General features: G+C 35.7%; 1 protein-coding gene across 1 annotated transcript in view; it reads left to right on the top strand.

Annotated features, from left to right (window-relative positions):
• TBC1D12 (TBC1 domain family member 12) overlaps positions 1-19,492 on the top strand; it is a 46,773-nt gene extending 27,281 nt beyond the window's left edge. The window contains exons 4-14 of the mRNA XM_062580555.1: positions 2,347-2,462; positions 5,564-5,646; positions 7,885-8,002; positions 8,364-8,470; positions 9,197-9,277; positions 12,252-12,346; positions 13,082-13,153; positions 14,988-15,116; positions 15,440-15,549; positions 16,658-16,916; positions 17,816-19,492. Of these exons, the coding sequence (XP_062436539.1) occupies positions 2,347-2,462; positions 5,564-5,646; positions 7,885-8,002; positions 8,364-8,470; positions 9,197-9,277; positions 12,252-12,346; positions 13,082-13,153; positions 14,988-15,116; positions 15,440-15,549; positions 16,658-16,916; positions 17,816-17,884 (1,239 nt within the window). The 3' untranslated portion in view covers positions 17,885-19,492. The remainder of the gene's footprint in view (positions 1-2,346; positions 2,463-5,563; positions 5,647-7,884; positions 8,003-8,363; positions 8,471-9,196; positions 9,278-12,251; positions 12,347-13,081; positions 13,154-14,987; positions 15,117-15,439; positions 15,550-16,657; positions 16,917-17,815) is intronic.
• Positions 19,493-19,560: the final 68 nt, after the last annotated feature.

Here is a 19,560-nt window from a genome sequence, read left to right as displayed (position 1 = left end):
TAGATGAAAGAATGAAGTGTGGAGGAGATGCATACATCTCTAAGGTTTTAGGTATGATGAAATAACTTTAGGCTTTTAAATGTGTATATTCATTCATATAATGTATTTAGGGTTTTCTGATTTTTATGTTGCTTTAAATCACAACAAAACTCAATTCTGTATGGCCAGCTGTTTGAGAGCCTCGTTTGAAAACAATACTCACCCAGTATCATTTAACACATTTAGTCAGAAGAAAGTTGGACAAATTATCATTCAGGAGAGGAGTATGTGCTATGAGATTCGTATTGCCTACTGTTCTTGGCCAGAGACTTAGAAATATTTAGAAAGTTGTATGTAAAACAGTTGACTAGTAACTCTCAAGTCATTGTATTTATGAAGAATTAGGTTTCCTGTATGACTGTATGTGTAAATGTTGATAGCACATGCTGCCACTGCTCTTAGCTATTTTCTTTACAAGGTGCATGTTTGGGCTTTTCCTGCAGATAGGAAAGCAACAACACTTCTCTTTTAGTCTAGGTAGGCTGGTTGCTATGGATTTGTGCCTCTCTCTCCTTGAAAGAAAAAAAAATACTTCAAAAAACTTCAAAAGACGGAGATTTTTCTGAGAATGACCTGGCAATGTCATTCAAGGAATGAATGCAAGGTCCTGAGCAACCTGACTCTACTTGAGTAGAGGATTAGGACTGGACAGCCTCCAGAGATGCCTTCCAGTCTCTGTGGTTTTGTGATATCTGTCTCTTAAGATGAAATGAATGCGACTTAATCAAGCTTACTTTTTTTTGATTACTTCATGGATTATGCACAATGTGGGAGAATAGAATTTTATATGAGATTATTAAAAGTGGTACTGCAAAGAGGTTTTCTGTTGAGCAGAAAACTTTAAGGCACATTAGTGTTTGGAAAGGCTTTATCCCTGCTCTGGAAATCTGAGGCTGTGCTGATACCTTTGTAAGAGTTGCTAAGCCATTTAACCTTAAAGATTTCAGCTTGTGTACTCAGCTTTATTAAGGTATATAATAACTTCAAAATTGTCAGTTATGTTTCCATAATGCTATCAAATAGCCCTAAATGTTTAACACCCTCTGTTTTTTCGTGGGAGAACTAATGTATATGAGAAACTGTAGTTTATTAAATTGATATTCATTTGGGAGCAGAGAAGACTGTTAGATTTGTCCGGGAAGATACAACGACCTAATTAGTTAGTAATTGGTCATCTTGGTTTTAACCAACATGAGATATTTTGGTTAGTATGAGATGGAATTCTGTCTCACAATTAATAAAGCAGCAGATGTACAAGAATACGCTGTCCTTAATTAAAATTAAAAACTACAAGTTAGCGCCCGTTTGTGCTTAAGAAAAAGAACAGAGTTGTTAGAATATTGAAAGTATGTTATTAAAGTATTTGCTCTCTTAAAGATTTTTTTTTTAGCTCTTAAGATGCTGTGTTTGAAATCCAGCATGTAAAAGAATTGCAGAAAAACTAGTATTTAGTCTTCATGCATAAGCAGAACATTAGCCCACAAGTGAACTTGGACTGGGAATAAGTTGAATATCTTCTCACAGATAATCTTTTTAAACTTGCTAAACTGCAAGAATGGGTTTTCCAGCAACTTGGCGGTAGAGAGGAGCCAAATAAAAGAGAACACTTAAGATCTGAAGTTTTCATCTGACTCTGTCCAGCCTTTTTCCTAAAGACGTTCTTGTATTTCTGTTTTATTGAGTTGCTCAGTGGAAAAAGGAATAGTATTTTTCAGTATCATCTCTCTATTAAGGGCTCTTGAGTGTTCCTTTCCAAACAGACCGCACGCAAGAAACAATGAAGCAAAACAGATAGTATATGTATACATTTATTATTACCTGTCGCTGAGTACAGTGTAAGTATTCTAGATGATAAAGGTTTGACGGTCTTGCTGAAGGCATCAGAAACACGAACACATGAGAAAAGGATGAGGGGGTGTGTGTGTGTATTTGTGTCCTCCCTTTCCCTCGCCCCTTAACTTTGCTGGTAATTACTGAAATATAATTGCTCACATTTAGGAAATCTGCATAAGTATATTTCCAATATTAATTAGTAACTGATCAGTGAGTGCTCAGTATTAATATTGAACTGGAATGGATAAAAGATTAAGCTGATACAGGAAGCTACTTTCTCATTCATCTTCACTTAGTAGTCCTGAAAAGCTGTATTCTGTTGCTATAAATAAGTTCAACTTGAAATGTTAGCTCCATGATGTCTTAAATGAATTCTTTAATGCTAACAAAATCGTTTTTAAATACATAATGTTTGCTAATTAGAAGGGAAGCTGAAAGTTTAAATTTAAAATTTTTGTCAATAATCTTGTTTAGGAATATGAAGCGCGGACAGGAAGAATGTATAAACCTCCACCCCCATCAACAAGACGTAAAAACATTGAGTTTGAACCACTTTCAACTACTGCTCTGATTCTGGAGGATCGACCAGCGTAAGTATAATTCTACTGTGGAGTAGGTGATGACTGAATTATTTGTTAGATTATGCTTATGATAAGTTAATTTTCAAGTTTCTTGCACAAAAGTATCATTTGATTATTCTATCCCAAATGATAGTCTAACAAGTACTTCCAGACAGATGTACAACTATTTAGTCTATATAATAAAATTCTTTCTTTAATGAGGCCCATCCTATGACAATGTCATAGGCACCCTTAATCAGGAAAAGTCTCTGAAGACTTTTATGGATTTCTTCCTTGTGCTTTCCCTGCCATCTGAGTGTGCACTCCCCTCTCCTTTTTCCAAATTTGAGGACTTTAATTTCCTAGACCAGTAGGGAAGACTTAATGCTAACAGTTGTCCTGTCAGCAAACTTGGAGAGTGCTCTACTAGAAGAGTCTTTTCAAGTAGTAGGTAAGTAACAGTAGGGAGTGGGAGGAATTGCTTTTAAAACACCAGAAATACAGAATGAGTAATCAGCATTTGTGATTGGAAGGTATCTGACATCTACAGTTAAATGATCTCTTGGTACCAAGATGATAATGAGTTCACTGAAAGTGTTTCTTCCCCCATCCCAATTAAGTCATCTTGCCTCCTTAAAACTTCTGTTGAAGACAAGAAAAAAGCAGCAACTGTAGATGCAACACTGCTGAGTACAAATACGAACAGTAACGAAAAATAGGTAATAAGCATACTGACAAGTGGCATCTGGATTGCTGTGTCAAATTCTGGCTTCTCTAGTGCAAGACAGACATTGACTTACTGGACAGAGTCCAGCAAAACGCCCAAAAGATGATTAAGGGACTGGCAGATCTCATACAAGGAGAAGCCGAGAGTTGAGACTGTTTAGCCTGGAAAAGAGAAGGCTCAAGAAGAATTTTATCAATGTGTATAAATATTTGATGGGAGGATGTAAAGAAGACAGGCTCTTGTAGTGCTCAGTGACAGGACAAGAGGCAATGGACACAAATTGAAGCAAAGGAAATTCCATTTAAACATAAGAATATATATATATAAAAATAATAAATATAATAAAATACGTATTTTTACGTTGTGAGGGTGACTGAATTTTAGAGCAGGTTGACTGGAAAGGTTGTGGAGTCTCTGTCCGTGAAGATACTCAAAACCTGACTGTACAAGGGCTTGAGTAACCTGCTGTAGTTGACCCTAGTTGAGCAGTGGGTTAGGACTAGACAATCTCCAGAGGTTCCTTTCAACCACAACTGTTCTGCAATTCTGTAATTTTTGGTCTATATTTTCAGCTATACTGCCTTCAGCAATCTGAAGGAAAGAGGAGAATCTCCAGACTAGGAACACATGCTTATGTGGAAAGCAAATAAAGCAAGGCTTTTGGATGGCACCTTGAGAAAGCCTGTGATAGCACTGTTAAGCATTTGCTCTAATGAATTTCAATTAGAACATGGAAAACAGAATATATAGCACTAGAATGTTTCCTTAGAGATTCTCTCTAGTTTATTTGGTGTTAAAACGGGTATGAATGGAGGTACAGACTGCTGTAAGACTGCATTCTTTCTCTTACTGTGGTGGACAGTAAGATCTGTTGTTAACTGCCTTACTGGTATTTTTTTTCTCTTCTTTCAAATTTCTCCCTGTTTGAGAAATCAAATATATCTGAATATGCTTTTAATAATGTGGCACTTGCATTTGTTTCAAATTTGAGTACCATCTTGATTGTATAATATGCTGCTATATCTTAAAATCCTAGAAAATAAATTCTGATCTTTCACTAACAGAATTACTAAGAAAATCATTTTTTTCTACTTGCATAAAAGGAAGTGGGAATCTTTGTTTATCTTGCATATTAAAGTGACAAACTCTTATTTTGAATCCAAGTAGGCTAGAGTTTGGGTAAGAGATTGAGACCCCCGTGTTGTGTTCTGTTTTGTTTTGGAATGAGTCCACTGGGATAAAAAGAAGGGTGTATTTGGCACTTAGGTTATCACTGTAGCATCAAAAAACAAATGAATGTGAAACTGGCAAACTGGTAGTTCCACAACAATCTTCCTTAACTTCACCTCCAGATACAAATTAGGTCTAGCCTCCCTTGAATAAAACCATCTTCTCTTCTGACAGTTTAAAGGGAACACCAATAATGAATGAAAACCTTTACTACTTATTGAAAATAGACAATCATAAATTTCATGTGGAAAAATGAAGCATACCTATGCTCTATGTTTAATGATTTAAGTATGGATAGGCATAAATGTGATGACACTGTATTAGAAGAAATAAACTATATGAAATGTTAGTGTTTGTTTTCTTACTTTATGTGAACTCACTTTCTGTAGTATATCAGAATAATTTTGATAGAAATTCTTAATTCATGAAGGGTTTTTCCTGAGACTGTCCTTGAAGAGTTTGGTTTTATTTAATAAATTTCTTCCCTTCACTCTCTCAAGGCTGATTTAGTATAGTTAGTTTTGTAGTTCAATCAACTTCACTAGCAGAGGTCTTCATTGCTGTCTTTGCTTCAATGCATACTCTTTATAGGTATAGACAGTCTTTATAGGACTGGAAGCTACTTGTTGCCCACAAAAATGACCCTCATAATATACTGAGTCTCGACAGAAACTCTGAATTATCATACTAAAGGTTATAGATGTGTATTTTTGTGGGGGTTGTTTGTTTGCTTTGTGGTGTTTCTTAATATGCAAAGTTCTATGTAATGACACATGTCATTACAGTTGTTCAATGAATCGAATAATTTCAGAGAATGGTGACTGAGATGAGCATGAACAAACTTTTTTGCCAGTGATTTATTTTTCTACATGCAAGTTGAAAAGAAAAAGAGCTAGAATTTTGGGAGATCTTTGATGTGCCACAGTGTGATTTTTTGGATAGGGTGCTAGTTTCTTCTGCCCTGCTTTAGAGGGAGGCCATAGGAGAACAAATAAACTGAAACAGTAAATATCTGCTCGTTCTGGAAAAAATAGCACTCTTCCGCTACTGTTACTGGAACACCAGTAGTATGATATCTCCAGAGCTGACCTTAGAGAGAAACTAAGTTAAAACCTGTTTTGAAATGGTTCAGAATTTCATTTGTGTATTGAATTCAGGAACAACTTGTTTTCAGAAATCTTCCTGCCAAATCTGTGGAGGAGGCTTTACGTCACCGACAAGAATATGATGAAATGGTGGCAGAGGCAAAAAAACGAGGTATGTTTACTACCAAAAATCAATCCATCAATCTGTCCCTTTCTTTTTTTTCTTTTCAACAGTTAAAGTAGTAACTTACAGCTTATAGATTACTCTTTATGCTAAAGACAACCTTGTTTGATGTTTATCTCTCTAGTACATGAATGCTCACAATTTAAAACCAGAATTCTGTCCTCGGATTGTTTCCTTGCTCCATAACATAAATAGATTCAGAACTCAGTGTAAATTCTTTTCCTGTAATTTAAAAACGGATTTTAAAATTGTAATGTGATCAGCTGGAGATGCTGATGCTGTTTGAGATGCTTGGACTTTTCTTTTTTTCCTTTTTTTTTTTTTTTTTTTTTTTTTTTTTTTTTTAGTGGCCTTGCTGCAGCTGCTGCTAAAAGATTCTTTTTTTTCCAGGAAATTGTGATCAATTTCAACATGAAGTCAGTTGAAAACTTGTTTTTTCTGACCATCTGTACCTAAGTGAACTTTCTTATTCTCACTAGTTTTGTGGGTTTTCCTTTTTAATTAAACATAGCTGTAGCATTATGTACTATGTCAATTTATGAATAGTTTGTTGAAAATAACCAATGACTGTTATAAGGACTTCTGCAGGGGTCCGCTTCATGTCTAGTATTCAGGGAATAAGCTATTTTAAGAATCTATGCTGCACGTTTTACTTGCGCTGTTGTTACTCAGATAAAAGCTTCAGAAGCGATCGAGCCTCTGTATGGATTTGGGTAATCTTATACGGTTCTGTGTATGTGTGCCCTAGTACTCATTAAATAAACTGCTATGCACAGAGCTTCCAGAAAGACTTCCTGCAGCTAGCTAGCCAGGTCTGTTTACTGAGGATGCAAGTTTACTGTGTTGGTATGTGTAACGGAGCTAATGTAGAGCTGCTTTGAAAAGAGCACATCTTGCCATTTCACAGCAGTTCTTGATGATGATGATGGATGTTAAGATAGAAGGTCCGTTTTTGCTACTAGCCATTTTAATAGGAGGGATTTAGAAATGGTTCATTTTAGCAGAAGGCAAAATAACTCTTGCTTTTCTCTTGTTCAGGAATATTAGTTTCTTTGTTTTATATTTTTCAGTCCTCTTCCTGAAATGAAATATGCAGATAAGTAATCCTTTTAGATGAAAGTTCCAGTAGTCTTTGAATAATTCAGAAATGGATATAAAATAGTTTCTGTTTAAAAGTGCAATCTGTAGTTATTGCTAATCTAAATGTGGAAGTAAGTATATTTTGGGTAGGCATGAAATTCACTAGAAGAACAACAATGCTGACAGTATACTTACTAGTCCTTCTGTATACTGCGGAAGAAAGTGCTAGTAGTGTTCTAGTCAGATTTTTTCCTGGTCCAAGCTGTTTTCTATTTAATTAACTTAAAATAGTTTCTAAACTTCAAAGAATGATCTTTAAATAGGTTTCTCTGGAGTTTATTTAAAATAAACCAAGCACTTTTTTGAGACTGATAATTTGATGGCATGTAGAAAAAGTTGCAGGAGAGCTTCACCTGCATTTTTGTGTTCTTTAGTAACATCCTTCAGATGTTATTACTCAGTGTATTTCTGAGGAAAAGCTGACTGTAATGTATAGTTTCTGAGAAATTGATCTATTGGTAGCTAGAAGAGTTGATCTTATTCTAGCATTTAAAGCTCCAGAATTTTCTGAAAAACAGTGGAACATGTTACTTGAATGCTTTTATTTGAAGGTGCATATGTCTCTTATAAGGAGGAATTAATTTAGATAATCTATTTAAGAACAGTACTCTGACATTATGTAGAATGGTACACAGTAGATGTGTTCTGTTAGGATTATTTTGTGTTTTTGAAGTGTAGGCTAACTCAGAACTTTCTCATCAAATAGATTTACCCACTGAAGACTAACTACATATTTGGCAGTTGAAGCAAAATACAAACTGAGCATATCTGACATAGAAATAGCTTAGCTACAATGGATATGGAATTTGATACTGTTCTTTCTCTCTCCTTCCTCCTACCCCTAATCACTTTTCAGAGTAGGACGTGTAATAACCACTTAAACAAACAAACAAACAAAAGAAAAAAACTTCTCTGTTTTTCTGAGAATTGATTTGATATTACTTGCAATCAATAGAAACAGCCAGTAGTGGATAGCTCACAGAAATGTAATTTAACCTTGATCCTTCAGGTGTCGTCTAAATTATTAGATAAATAATTCAAATGTTAAATACACTAACAGAATTTTTAATATATTCTATTTAACAGAAATTAAAGAAGCACATAAAAGGAAGAAAATAATGAGAGAGCGTTTCAAGCAAGAAGAGAATATCGCTAGTGCTATGGTGGTTTGGGTCAATGAAATACTACCTAACTGGGAAGGCATGTAAGTAAAGTTCTGTTGTATAAATGAGGTACATATGGCTTGTATTGTTTCTCCTCTGAAAACAGAAGAACCACATACCATATTTTCCTTTTTCTTCCTGTTCCATCAAAGTCCGTTGCCATGATATAATATGATGTCATTACAGAGTAACATGAAATCTGCTTTCTCAATTTCCTGTGTGTGTGTGTTTTTTTTTTTTCTGTTTGTGGGTTGGTAACACATCCCCCTCCTCCGTGGGGTTTTAGCATAAGCAGAGATCTATGAATTTTGATTTGGAAAATAGTGTATTATTTTTCTTGTAAGTTACTCAATGAATTCAGAAAACACAATTTGGTTTTTTTTTTCTGCTTCACTGTCTTAGGCGTGCTACCCGAAGAGTTCGAGATCTGTGGTGGCAGGGATTACCTCCAAGTGTACGTGGGAAGGTTTGGAGTCTAGCTGTGGGAAACGAATTGAATATCACTCCTGGTATGCCTTCACAGATAATATTTTTATGCAAGATTAAGTTGGTCATCTTCAAATAAAAACCTAAATTAGGGCATATTTGCTTTTAAAATAATTCTGTTTCACAACCTGGAAAGCAGGAGCATGTGCTTTTCTTTCTTTTTTTCTTTTTTCTCTTTTTGTTTTTTGTCTTATTTTTGTGTTTTGAGCCGGGGAGAGTCAGGGAGGTGGGTTTTGAACAATGAAACAGACATAGCTTTTAAAGCTATGGAAATAGGGTGCAATATCTGCTTATAAAAATATTTTAGTTGTCTTAAGAGTTCTTAAACATGTAGTTCCCAAGAAAACCTTTGTTTAAAATTGAGAATTTTTAACTATGATTTGGGGGAAGGGCAGAGGTTGCTTTAATATTTCTTAACTAATGATTCTGGTGAGCTAGAAGTGCTTCTTCTAACCCATTCAGAAAAGAATACAAATACAAATGATTTAAGACATGATTGTCAAGATTTAATTTTTTATTTTCCTCTTGAGACTTGAATTTTCATCCCAGAAGAAAGCACAATATAGTGCAACATATAAAACTGTACAGTGGTACTCCAGTACTTACAGATTTCTGTCCAAATGTAAGAGGAAACCAAGTAGCAACAGCAAAGCCAAACATACCTTATGTGTTTTTATTCTGGAAGGGCACTTCTGTTACTTCTCTCTCTCTCTCTCTCTCTTCCCACTGCCACCCCTCCCCCCCCCCAGAACTCTATGAAATCTTCTTATCTAGAGCTAAGGAACGGTGGAAAAGCTTCAGTGAGACAAGTTCAGAGAATGACATAGAAGGTAAGGTCTTTTGAATCCTAGATGTTTTTTTATTACTGTATTTTTATTTGTTTATTTTTACAACTCCACAAAATCTCTCAAGTTCCGCTGTAATGTAGTGATAGGAACACTTATTCAAAGTTACCGAGTGATCTTCTCCTTAAATATTTGCTTCTCCTTCTCTCTCCCCCTCCCCCTCATAACCAGTTGGTGAGTGAAGAGCCCAGCAGTACTTGCTATTTCAATAAAGATGCATTAAAATATTGCATGTGCTAATTCACTTTCAAATGACTGTTTTATTTTCTTCTGAAATGCTGAAATTCCAGCACTACACTATCTTGAAAATTTTAGATACAATGCAGAGAAATTAAGAAAATTGGTTGTAATGAGCTGCAAAACTAACTAGGTTAGGAATGAAGAAAAGAACAAAGAGAAAAAAATAAATTTTAGTATGTGCAGTTGCTTAGCTCTGCTTAGATGATTTGTGTGTTGACATCTAGATCACTTTCTGCAGAAATATCCCCCCTACAATTTTGGGAAAGGAAAAAAGTTATTTCTGATTTTGGTTGTGGAACTGAAAGGTAAAGAGCATGTAACATACCGAATCCAGACTGCCTTTCCTCCCAAATTCATTAAATGAAGATGTTACCACATTTCTTACGTCTGTGCCTAATCTGGAAGTACTCATGTGATGGAGTTTTATCACTGGCCTGTGGATGTTCTTTCAGTTAAAAATAGCATCAGTAATGTGCTTTTAATAGCGGATATATCCTTGTCACCATTACTAACTTCTTGTGCTGTTAACGCTTTTTTGTGTCTTTTTTTTTTTTTTTTTTTTTTTTAATGGTACTGTCTTATGTGACACTGTCAGTGCCAGCTGCCATGAAATAACTATTTTCTGAGTTAGTCTTTCAGGAAAGAAAATGTCATTGTAATGCAAGAAATACTTTTGTTTGCCTTTCCTCATAGCCAGTCTTGATTTACAGTCTGTTTTGACAGTAAATTATTCAGGCCTTCCTTAGACTGCATCTGTAACTCATCTGAAATTCATCTGAGACAAACTGTAAAAACTTGTGCATGTATATGACTGTATGCTTAGCCTTGGAAAATACATTTGGAATGTCCCTTGGCTTGTATGTGTAGTGGAGAGGGGGTTGTTTTTTCTGTGTTTTTGGGGGAGAGAGGGAGACAGAGTGGGGGAAGGCTTAGGTAGTTTCCTTATTTCAGAAAGGTGGTGGTAGTTCTGGATGGGAACGAAAGGAAGGAAACACTGTATTTTCTAAAACATCTGACACAATCAAAACAGTTTTAAGGGAAAGCTCAAACCAATGGGTCTAGATAAAGAGCAAGTCAACCTATTGTTTTTATTAGGAATCTTTGCTAGCAAAGTCTGAAAAAAACAATTGCTTCTGCCTTCTTTAACATGTTTGAGCAGCTCTGACTTTATTTTTCTGTCTGAGTATCCTTAACACTTTCCTTTGGTAGATGAAGATTAAGCAGAGAGAGGGGTTTTTTTGTGCCTTGGAGTGAAGAATTTGGTTGGTCAAAAGATGTTATGTGCTAGATCTGCTCAGAAGACCTGCAGCAAGTGCTTTAGTTCACTGAACTAAACTTCTTGCATAAATCCAGTTTCTTGTGCTTTGTATTGTAACTTTCCATCTTCCTTGGCCCTCATAGTGATTAAGTGGATGTTACCAAAATGAACCTGATTCTGATAATACCTGGCTCTTTGAAAGAAAAGAGGGAGATTAAGCAGCAGTTCTTGAACTTCTTGTAAATGGTGTACATCCTTTCTCTGTAATTTGACTTCTTCTTTTTCTCCAGCAAATTTTCCTAGTATGGCCTGTGGTAGTCCCAGCTCCTCTTGACTCCTTCTGTGACTATCTTCAAGCTTTAGGAGGGCTAGAAAAAAAAATGCTGCTTTCCAGGTTTCAGCAAAGCTGGTCCTTTTAAGCCTATTCATCAAATTCTGCAAGCTTCCAGTTCCCAGATGGCTCTCGCCTCCTCTAGTTTAAACACTCAGAGTGCTTTTAACAAAAAGCCACGTGTATTTTCTCCTCACTATCGCTACTATTTGCACTATGTCCCTATATAGAAGACAGAATATAGATGACTTGAGTGCCAGCTGAAATCCTTTTGGACCTTCTTGAGTGAATGCTGCCTGCCTGCCTTTGATTTGAAGAGTGCCAGTCCTAAGGATGCAAGGAACTCATTTGAGCCAAGTGAGAGCTAATGAGAGCTCATAGGTATAACTTGCAGAAGTTACACTACTTGGCAAATTCAAAAATTTAGGTGAAGCGCCGCACGTTTTTAGGTACGTTCAGTAAAACTGGAACATGGTGGAACATGAGACAAGCATGGCATGTACCTGGCTGACTTTGCAGGTGGAAGAGTGTTGGCTTTCTTGAAATAAGGACTAATCATCTATCTTCGTGTGTCCATCCCTCTCCCCCCCCCCAAGATATAGAATATATTTTAATGCTGTTGATTAAAGTGAGCCATCAAATTAACCAGTTTTGGAATGAAAAACATGAGTAAGGTGAGATCTTGCAGGATCATGTTTAGAGCAAGAGCAATAACCTCACTCTGTTCTTAAGTGGAGTAACTGTTCTTACACAGTAACTGAGGAGAGAAAGCAGTTCTGAGGGCTGGGCAAAGTTGAAGTGCTACTGAATACAGTGGCAGTATGGGCCTGGATAGGGTGTTACGCAGAAATAAAAGGTAACTTGTTTTAAATCTGAGTGACATAAAGGTGTATGACTTGAAGATGAGGAGTGGACAGAGGCAGTAATTACTGATAGTTTCCCTCACTTTCTAGAGTGGGTAGTATAAACCTGGTATCAGCGAAGAGTATTTAATGTAGCTCTTAAACTACAGCTATATAGAAATACACTTGAAGAACAAGAACTATTAACCTTTTTCCTTAGAGTTTCTATGTGCCTGTGGCAGACTTACTCTGAAGTCTGTGGAATTCAGTGATATTTTTTGCTTGCAGATGCAGGTGCATCTGTTGCTGATCGTGAGGCGAGCCTGGAACTAATTAAGTTGGACATATCACGCACATTTCCATCCCTGTATATTTTTCAGAAGGTGAGATTTCTGTAACTTGACTTAGGACAATTTGAAACTTTTGAATAGTTAAACAGGCAAATGTGGCTGGCCAAATGCTTTTTAGAAGCTGTTTGTTTAAACTAAATGACTAATATTAGTCATACATAAAACAGCAAATAGCCTTCCGTTCTGGTTTTGACAATAAGGTAGGACACTTACTATGATAAAGTTGTCTTGCTGTTTGGACAGTTATAAATATGAGGTATTATGAGGCTTTTTTTCCAGGAAAAAAATGCATGCAGATCCTATTAATGTTTATGAAGTTACTAACATTTAATAGTGAGAATATTTTTACTAGAAATCTTAATGTGTTTTAGTACGCATTTTAGTTTAAAAACTTACATATATTATGTGCACATGCATATATAAAATAACTCGCATTACTGTAATACAGTAACTTCTGTTGTTAAAAGTTAAAACATTCAGTGTCTCTTAAAGGGAAAAAACAACCCTATATCTGCACCCGATATCCTCAATTTCCATTTTATGCTGATTGCCAGGGAATTATTTCATATTGAATTACTGTTCTGTTACTTTAACATCATAAAAGCATGAAAGGTGATGCTTATAGTAAAAGAGGTATCTTTCAGAATGTGAACAGAGCAATAATTCACTGTCACTTCCGCATATTTAACTGGTTTGTTACCTACTTCAATTTATGCAACAACTCTGAAAAGTTTTTTCCCTCCCCCCTCTTCCCTCCCCTTGCATTAGGGTGGTCCCTATCATGATCTCCTGCATAGTGTTTTAGGAGCATATACATGTTACAGACCGGATGTGGGATATGTAAGTATTTGCAGTAAAAATATCTGTAGTGTATCACAGATGCTTAAACACCATATATCAGAGTATACTACAGAACTAGGTTCTCTAAACTTTATGCTGCTAGCACTTCAAAAAAAGTTAAACTTTAGCACTTACTCATTGTATAGTAGTTACAATGATGATAGTACTTAAATTAAATAGCTGAAAACTTGCTGAATTTTAATACTGAGTGTACTGTCTGGCTTGCTCTGGAAATTTTTTGAATTTATGTATTCACAAGACATTCTAGTCCTGGTAGACACAGAGTAACTACAGAAGAAACTGCCAGCAGGCTTCCAGTAAGCTCTTGCCCCTGTTCTAGCCTAGTGTTGCTCCCACTGCTGCTATTTCCACAGTGACACTCTACTTCACTTGCTTCACATCTTAGAATCCAGACACTCTATATTGGTGTTTCAGTATCAAAGGTTGATCAGCTCAGGTGAGTTCTGTGGAGATAAGATTACTTGCAGCAAAAACCTTAATATGTAAAAATCTAACATATCTTTTAATGGTGTCAGCTGACAGAAGCAGTTAAATAACAACCAGATGGTGACTTTTCTTTTTGTTTCTTGTGAAGCTAGGAATACCTTTTAAAAACTTATTAATCACTTCTAAGCTAAAGCACTTGAAGAGTTTTAAAAGATGGATCCATCAGACAAAGCATTAAATACCACAGGGTACGTTTTTGCTCCAAGTCAAACATGCTTAGGACTCTGCATCAGTATCTAGTTGGCTTTTCATTTAAGGTGTTTTTTTCACCTCGGAATTCCGTCATCTGTGATCTCATTTTTGGAGACCTTTCTATACCCTTTCAGTGAGATTACAAACTGAGGTTTTGAGGCTGCTTGTTCCCATGGTGGAGGTTTAAAAGGCAGTAAGTATTTTTTCATGGATAGGCCCGTCTCTTTTTTTCAGTAAAAGTAGATGATGAAACCATTTCAGCTAGCCTGTATATTTCTGATTATACACTTTTCTTGATGTTATCTTGGTAGTGAACATAATGCAGTTTTATTTCCACACCCCTCCGTCCCACAAAAAAGGGAAGCTGATGAATTTTTTTTGATACACATTAATGCTTTCATTCTAATTAGTTAAAATAATCTGTGCATTTTATTAAATTAGGAGCTGGCATCATAGATGCCCAGAAAGAGCAAAGTAATCGTAATTGCAGATTAAATTAGTAGAATGTTGTTTTAGAATAACAAGTATTCAGATCATTAGTTAACAAGAGTAATATTTACTTTCGTTGGAGACTAAAGTTGCTGAGAGAATGTGAATGTGGAAAAAAGTAATACTTGCACTGTAGCTAACTACTTAAAAACTAGTTTTATGCATGTGAAAAAAATAGTGTTTGGTGACTGGGAAGATTTGTATTGACTGTTGTGAAAGAATTTTGTCTCAATTCCAACATACTTGTCTGGGTCTAAACTGTCCCATATGTGACTCTCTTTCTCCGTGTCTGCTTTTCCCATAGCTTAACAATAAACTTCAGGCCAAGTTTTGTCTCCTGTGAGCTTTGCGTTCGGCCTATGTGGTTATAACTTTCTTGCATTCCAAGTCTGCAAGGACTTGTGATTATAAGACCTCCCAGAATTTTCATCAAACATCTAAAACTTGTATCTGAAGAAACACTCGCTTTCTTGTTGAAATCTAATTGATTGCATGCACAGAAGATATCCATGTTGTTCTGTGTCATATGGAAATGTTAGATAATGGTATTTGATATATTACTGACTGTAAATATTTGCGCTTCAATGATGTACAATGTACTGAACCTACTTACCTGTGTTTGCCTGATGCTTTTCCCCTACTGAAGGTACAAGGGATGTCCTTCATTGCTGCTGTGCTCATTCTCAATCTGGAAGAGGCAGATGCTTTCATTGCCTTTGCTAACCTTCTAAACAAGCCATGCCAGCTGGCCTTTTTCCGTGTGGATCACAGCATGGTATGCACATAGTTTTCTGGTTTTGAAACTCAGTCTTTTGACTTGAAGCAATCAAGTGATTATTAGTGACTTCCTTTCGTTCCTTTGAATAATGGAAAACTTTAACCTGTGGTTACAAGATTGAAAGCACCTAATCTATAGATTAGATTCTAGTCCCTTTAACATATCCTACTTTGACTTTTCTCTAGAAACACTTAAGTGTGACACTTAATCTAAGAAGTCACATTATACTGTGTTGAGATCCTCTGTTCTGGTTGTTTCTGTGTTGCTTTATAGCTCATTCTTTTTAAGACTGCTTATGAGTTGCATTACTGTCTCTACAGATGCTGAAATACTTTGCAGCCTTTGAAGTATTCTTTGAAGAAAATCTTCCCAAATTGTTTCTTCATTTCAAATCATACAGTCTTACTCCAGACATATATTTGATAGACTGGTGAGTTCAGAGAACATAGTATATCTAACCTTACAGCTGTTGAAACACTTCCCATTTTTGCTACAGGTTTTTTCAACAATAGAAGTACAACATAAAGACTTGTTGGGTGTATGTGTACTTAAGCTTTCTAGGTTTTGTATAAGGCAGGCCGCACGGATTTTGTAACTGCAGTTCCTTTGGCAGGATTTAAACATGAACTAGGATTAGGAGAGACGTCTATTCAGATAGGAAATGAGACATGGAGGACTTCTGCAGGTCTGTGTTGTTGTTGCAGGTAATAATCATTTATTTGTAATGTGAAAAGAGAACTGCAGTTGTTCTATAACTGATCATAAGTGACTTGATGAAATGAACATGATCTGCTACTGTAGAATGTAAGAGGAAACTCTGAAAGGAATATAAAGTAGAGGCAAAATGAAACAGTTTTTGGTTCAGGAGGGGATAAACTTGAAAGTAAGATTAACATTTTGAGTTACTGAATGTTCTAAAGCAGGGTATTGAACTATGCTGTGTACCACAATGCAAGCACCCTCCAAATGCATGCAGTGCGTTTTTTATCTCTATATATCTATATATATATAGATACATTTTCTTTTCCCAAACTTGGATGTAAACTTGAAATATATCATGGAAATGCAGTTGCCAGATTCATTAGTGTGTCAGTGGGCTGTAGCCTACCATATCCAGCCTTCTGTAGGGAATATTTGAAACTTCTGGACTTGGTTTAAAAAACAAATGATGAATAGAGCTATTTTAGCTGTATAGTCCAAGTATCACATTTTTGATCTTTATACTGTAAGCCCTTGTATAGTGTACCTCATTTAAGCATAAAGATGCTTGTAACTTTTCTAGCTAGAGCTTCCTAAAGGAGGTTGCTTTCAAATGGAAAATTTCCTGTAGCATGAAAAGTTTCAGAGGAGTTACGATTTGAAGAGCTGGGGACTTGTGTATCTTTGAAATAAGGAGAAAAAAAAGTGAACACTTGAGACATAACTTTTCATCTGCTTTCTCTCAACTAATGTAATTCAGATTTAAAGGAAGTGATATTTCATGTTTCTGAAATACATTAAAATTATACTGTTCCTTTTTTCCTCCCCCTTAATTGTAGGATTTTTACGCTCTATAGCAAGTCGCTACCACTTGATCTGGCCTGTCGTGTCTGGGATGTTTTCTGTAGAGATGGGGAAGAATTTTTGTTTAGGACAGGATTAGGAATCCTTCGATTATATGAAGATATTCTCCTACAGATGGACTTCATTCATATAGCACAGTTTCTAACAAAACTTCCAGAAGACATTACATCAGAAAAGCTTTTTAGCTGTATTGCAGCTATTCAGATGCAGAATAGTAACAAGAAATGGGCACAGGTGAGTTTTTTGGTTATAAATCTCAGAACACTACATGGGGCACTTCTCTCAGTAATTACTTTTTGCTGCATGTCTGACTTCACAGTGATGGTTAATGCTGTATTTGGGGCCTCACCTCTGATGTGGGATGCATCAGAAGCTCAGACTTTGTCATTGAGATGGTTTCTCTCTCTCTCTCTCTCTCTCTCTCTCTCTCTCTCTCTTTTTTTTTTCTTTTTTTTTCTTTTTTTTTTCTTTTGGAAAACAAATTCAGCACTGAAACTAACTTATTTGGGAAGTAATAAAACAGTTGCTGAGGAATCCTTAGTTTCTAGTACAGATTTATATGCCAAGCAAGAGAATGATGAATGCTTTAAACCAAAGTTCCTTTCTGCCTGAAACTGACCAAATATGCAGTCTAAAGTGAGTTGTATGTACCCTTTTGAACAAAATTTCTGTTCATGCAGTTCTACGTTTTGGCTTTCAACATTCATTTCCCATCTCTGTTCTGCATACTTGAATACATCTAGATTCTGATGGGAAAATATCTGAATAACAAAGAACTAGAGTGGTTGCAAGTGAAACCTCTACGAAGTGAAAACAGCAAAATAGTCTTGTTTGGCAGAAGATAGGCTTTTTCTTGGCTCAATTGCTAATGCAAACTGATGCGAAGTAAAGGAGTACTTAGGATGGGTCTGCCTCACTGTTATATCCCCATATTCAGGAGATCAGTTCTGCACTGGAGCATTTCCTGAGATGGAAGAGAATTTTTGAATAGAACTGATGAGAGTTAGTGGTAATTGACTCTTCTGTCTAGTGTCTCATTTCAGAAATTAGTCTCTGTGTTGGTACTGTGACTCTTAATATTGGTCTTTATTAGATTAGCCTGTTTATTTTCATTAAATAATTTACATTTCCAGGTGTTTGCCTCACTAATGAAGGACAACAAGGAAGGGGACAAGAACCATAGCCCAGCACTGAAAAGCTAATCATCATAATGTAGAGGTCAATTGAAAATGTGGAAAACCACTTGATGAAAAAGGAGTTTTTTCCATCACTTTTATGTGGAAAGCCACTGTAGAAAAGTGTAAGAAATGAGAAAGCCAATATAGCTCTCAGTGAAGTAATGAACTGATGAAATCTTCAGCCTTTTGCCAGTATTAGCTTTTTTGTGGGAAGATCTGTTTCACACAGCATACTAAAACCTATGAAACTGAGAAGGGGGGAGTACATATTTAATACTTAAAAAAAAATCAGCTCAATGCAATAAACATTTGTAATAACTTCTGTTGGTACTTTAAAAAATTTTTGAGGCATAACTTTTTTACAAATACCACAAAGGCACTTTTTGGGGGGTAAGGAAAATGCTAAATCTTAAGGCCCCAAAACTGCTATCCAGACCAAATGCTTTGGTACAAACATTACCTCCAAAATTAACCATTTAAAAGTACTGAGGACCAAATAAGGTTGTTTGGTATATGTATGTGCAAGGTGGATAAGATTTGGGAAGGGGTATTGTTATTTACTTGTTTTTAAGTTACAGCTTCATTCTTCAGTCTGGGCAAATGTAATTAACTCAGGAAATGTGGAAGCATTGTGCCATAACCATTTTGAACAATTTTTTTTTTTAATTAAAGTGATAAGATCAGGGCTATTCTCAGTGTGTACAGCTTCAAAATGAATGGTGTTAAGCGTTTGCTTTGGTGTATTAGTTGTGCAGCTTATTAAAAATGGAGTGGGTATTCTCTGAATGGGTTTTGCCACCAGAAGTTTTACTTCATTAAGCTATTCTCAAGTAAGAGAGAGATGCCTGTATGTACTGGTAAACACTAGAAATTGATAAAGCTATCTACAGACTTTGTATTGGCAAAGGAGCATCCACCTTTAACACTTCAGAATAATGCAGACATGGAATAAGTTTTTTAACTATCTTTTTATTACTGTGCAATACTGAAATCCGAAAAGCATATGGTATTGTGATGCTTAATTATTTACCAGCTTTTAACTGTGAGAAATAATGTCATACAGTACATTTCACAGCAGATATTTTCAATGTTTCCTATTCTCAAAGAAGCACCATACAACTTTTGATTGTAGAGATTGGAAATTTGAAATGGATAGCACTGCAGGTGAGGAACACTTGCACTCTCTTGGTCCGTTTTTGCTAATATTTAATGTAAATAAATTCCTTACATGTGGGTTTTTGTAACTGGTCCCTTTGTGGAAATCAAGTCAAAACTATAACTGCATATTTTAAGTGCAGGAGGTTTTCAGTTGTCTGGTGTTTAAAAGCAGAGTCTACATAACTTGGGGTAAAGATTTAAATTAGTGTGGTGTAACTTACATTGCTATCTGAATTCAAAGCTACATATATATTACTCATAACATTACAATTTGAACTTTAAATGTCAAATTTTTCTTAACTTATGTATTCACTACTTTAATTGGATTCAATTTGTCATATATTTTTGTGTTAACTTGTACAGTTTTCTTACTTTTCAAGTATAAATCCCTGTATATAACTGTAAATAGAAGGATCAAGCCTTCCTTTAAGACCACTAGTAACAGTTCCTGTGTAAATAAAACTTATAGCAGAAGTCTTGTGTGGTTCTTTTCGAGGATGTTTGCTCAGAAGAGAGGAAGAACGAAACACAAACAACCCCCC

The sequence above is a fragment of the Rhea pennata genome, chromosome 7 (assembly GCF_028389875.1).
Source record: "Rhea pennata isolate bPtePen1 chromosome 7, bPtePen1.pri, whole genome shotgun sequence".
NCBI classification, from domain to species: Eukaryota; Metazoa; Chordata; class Aves; order Rheiformes; family Rheidae; genus Rhea; species Rhea pennata.
The sequence above is the reverse complement of the archived record's forward strand: the minus strand, read 5'-3'. Positions and strand labels throughout refer to the sequence as shown.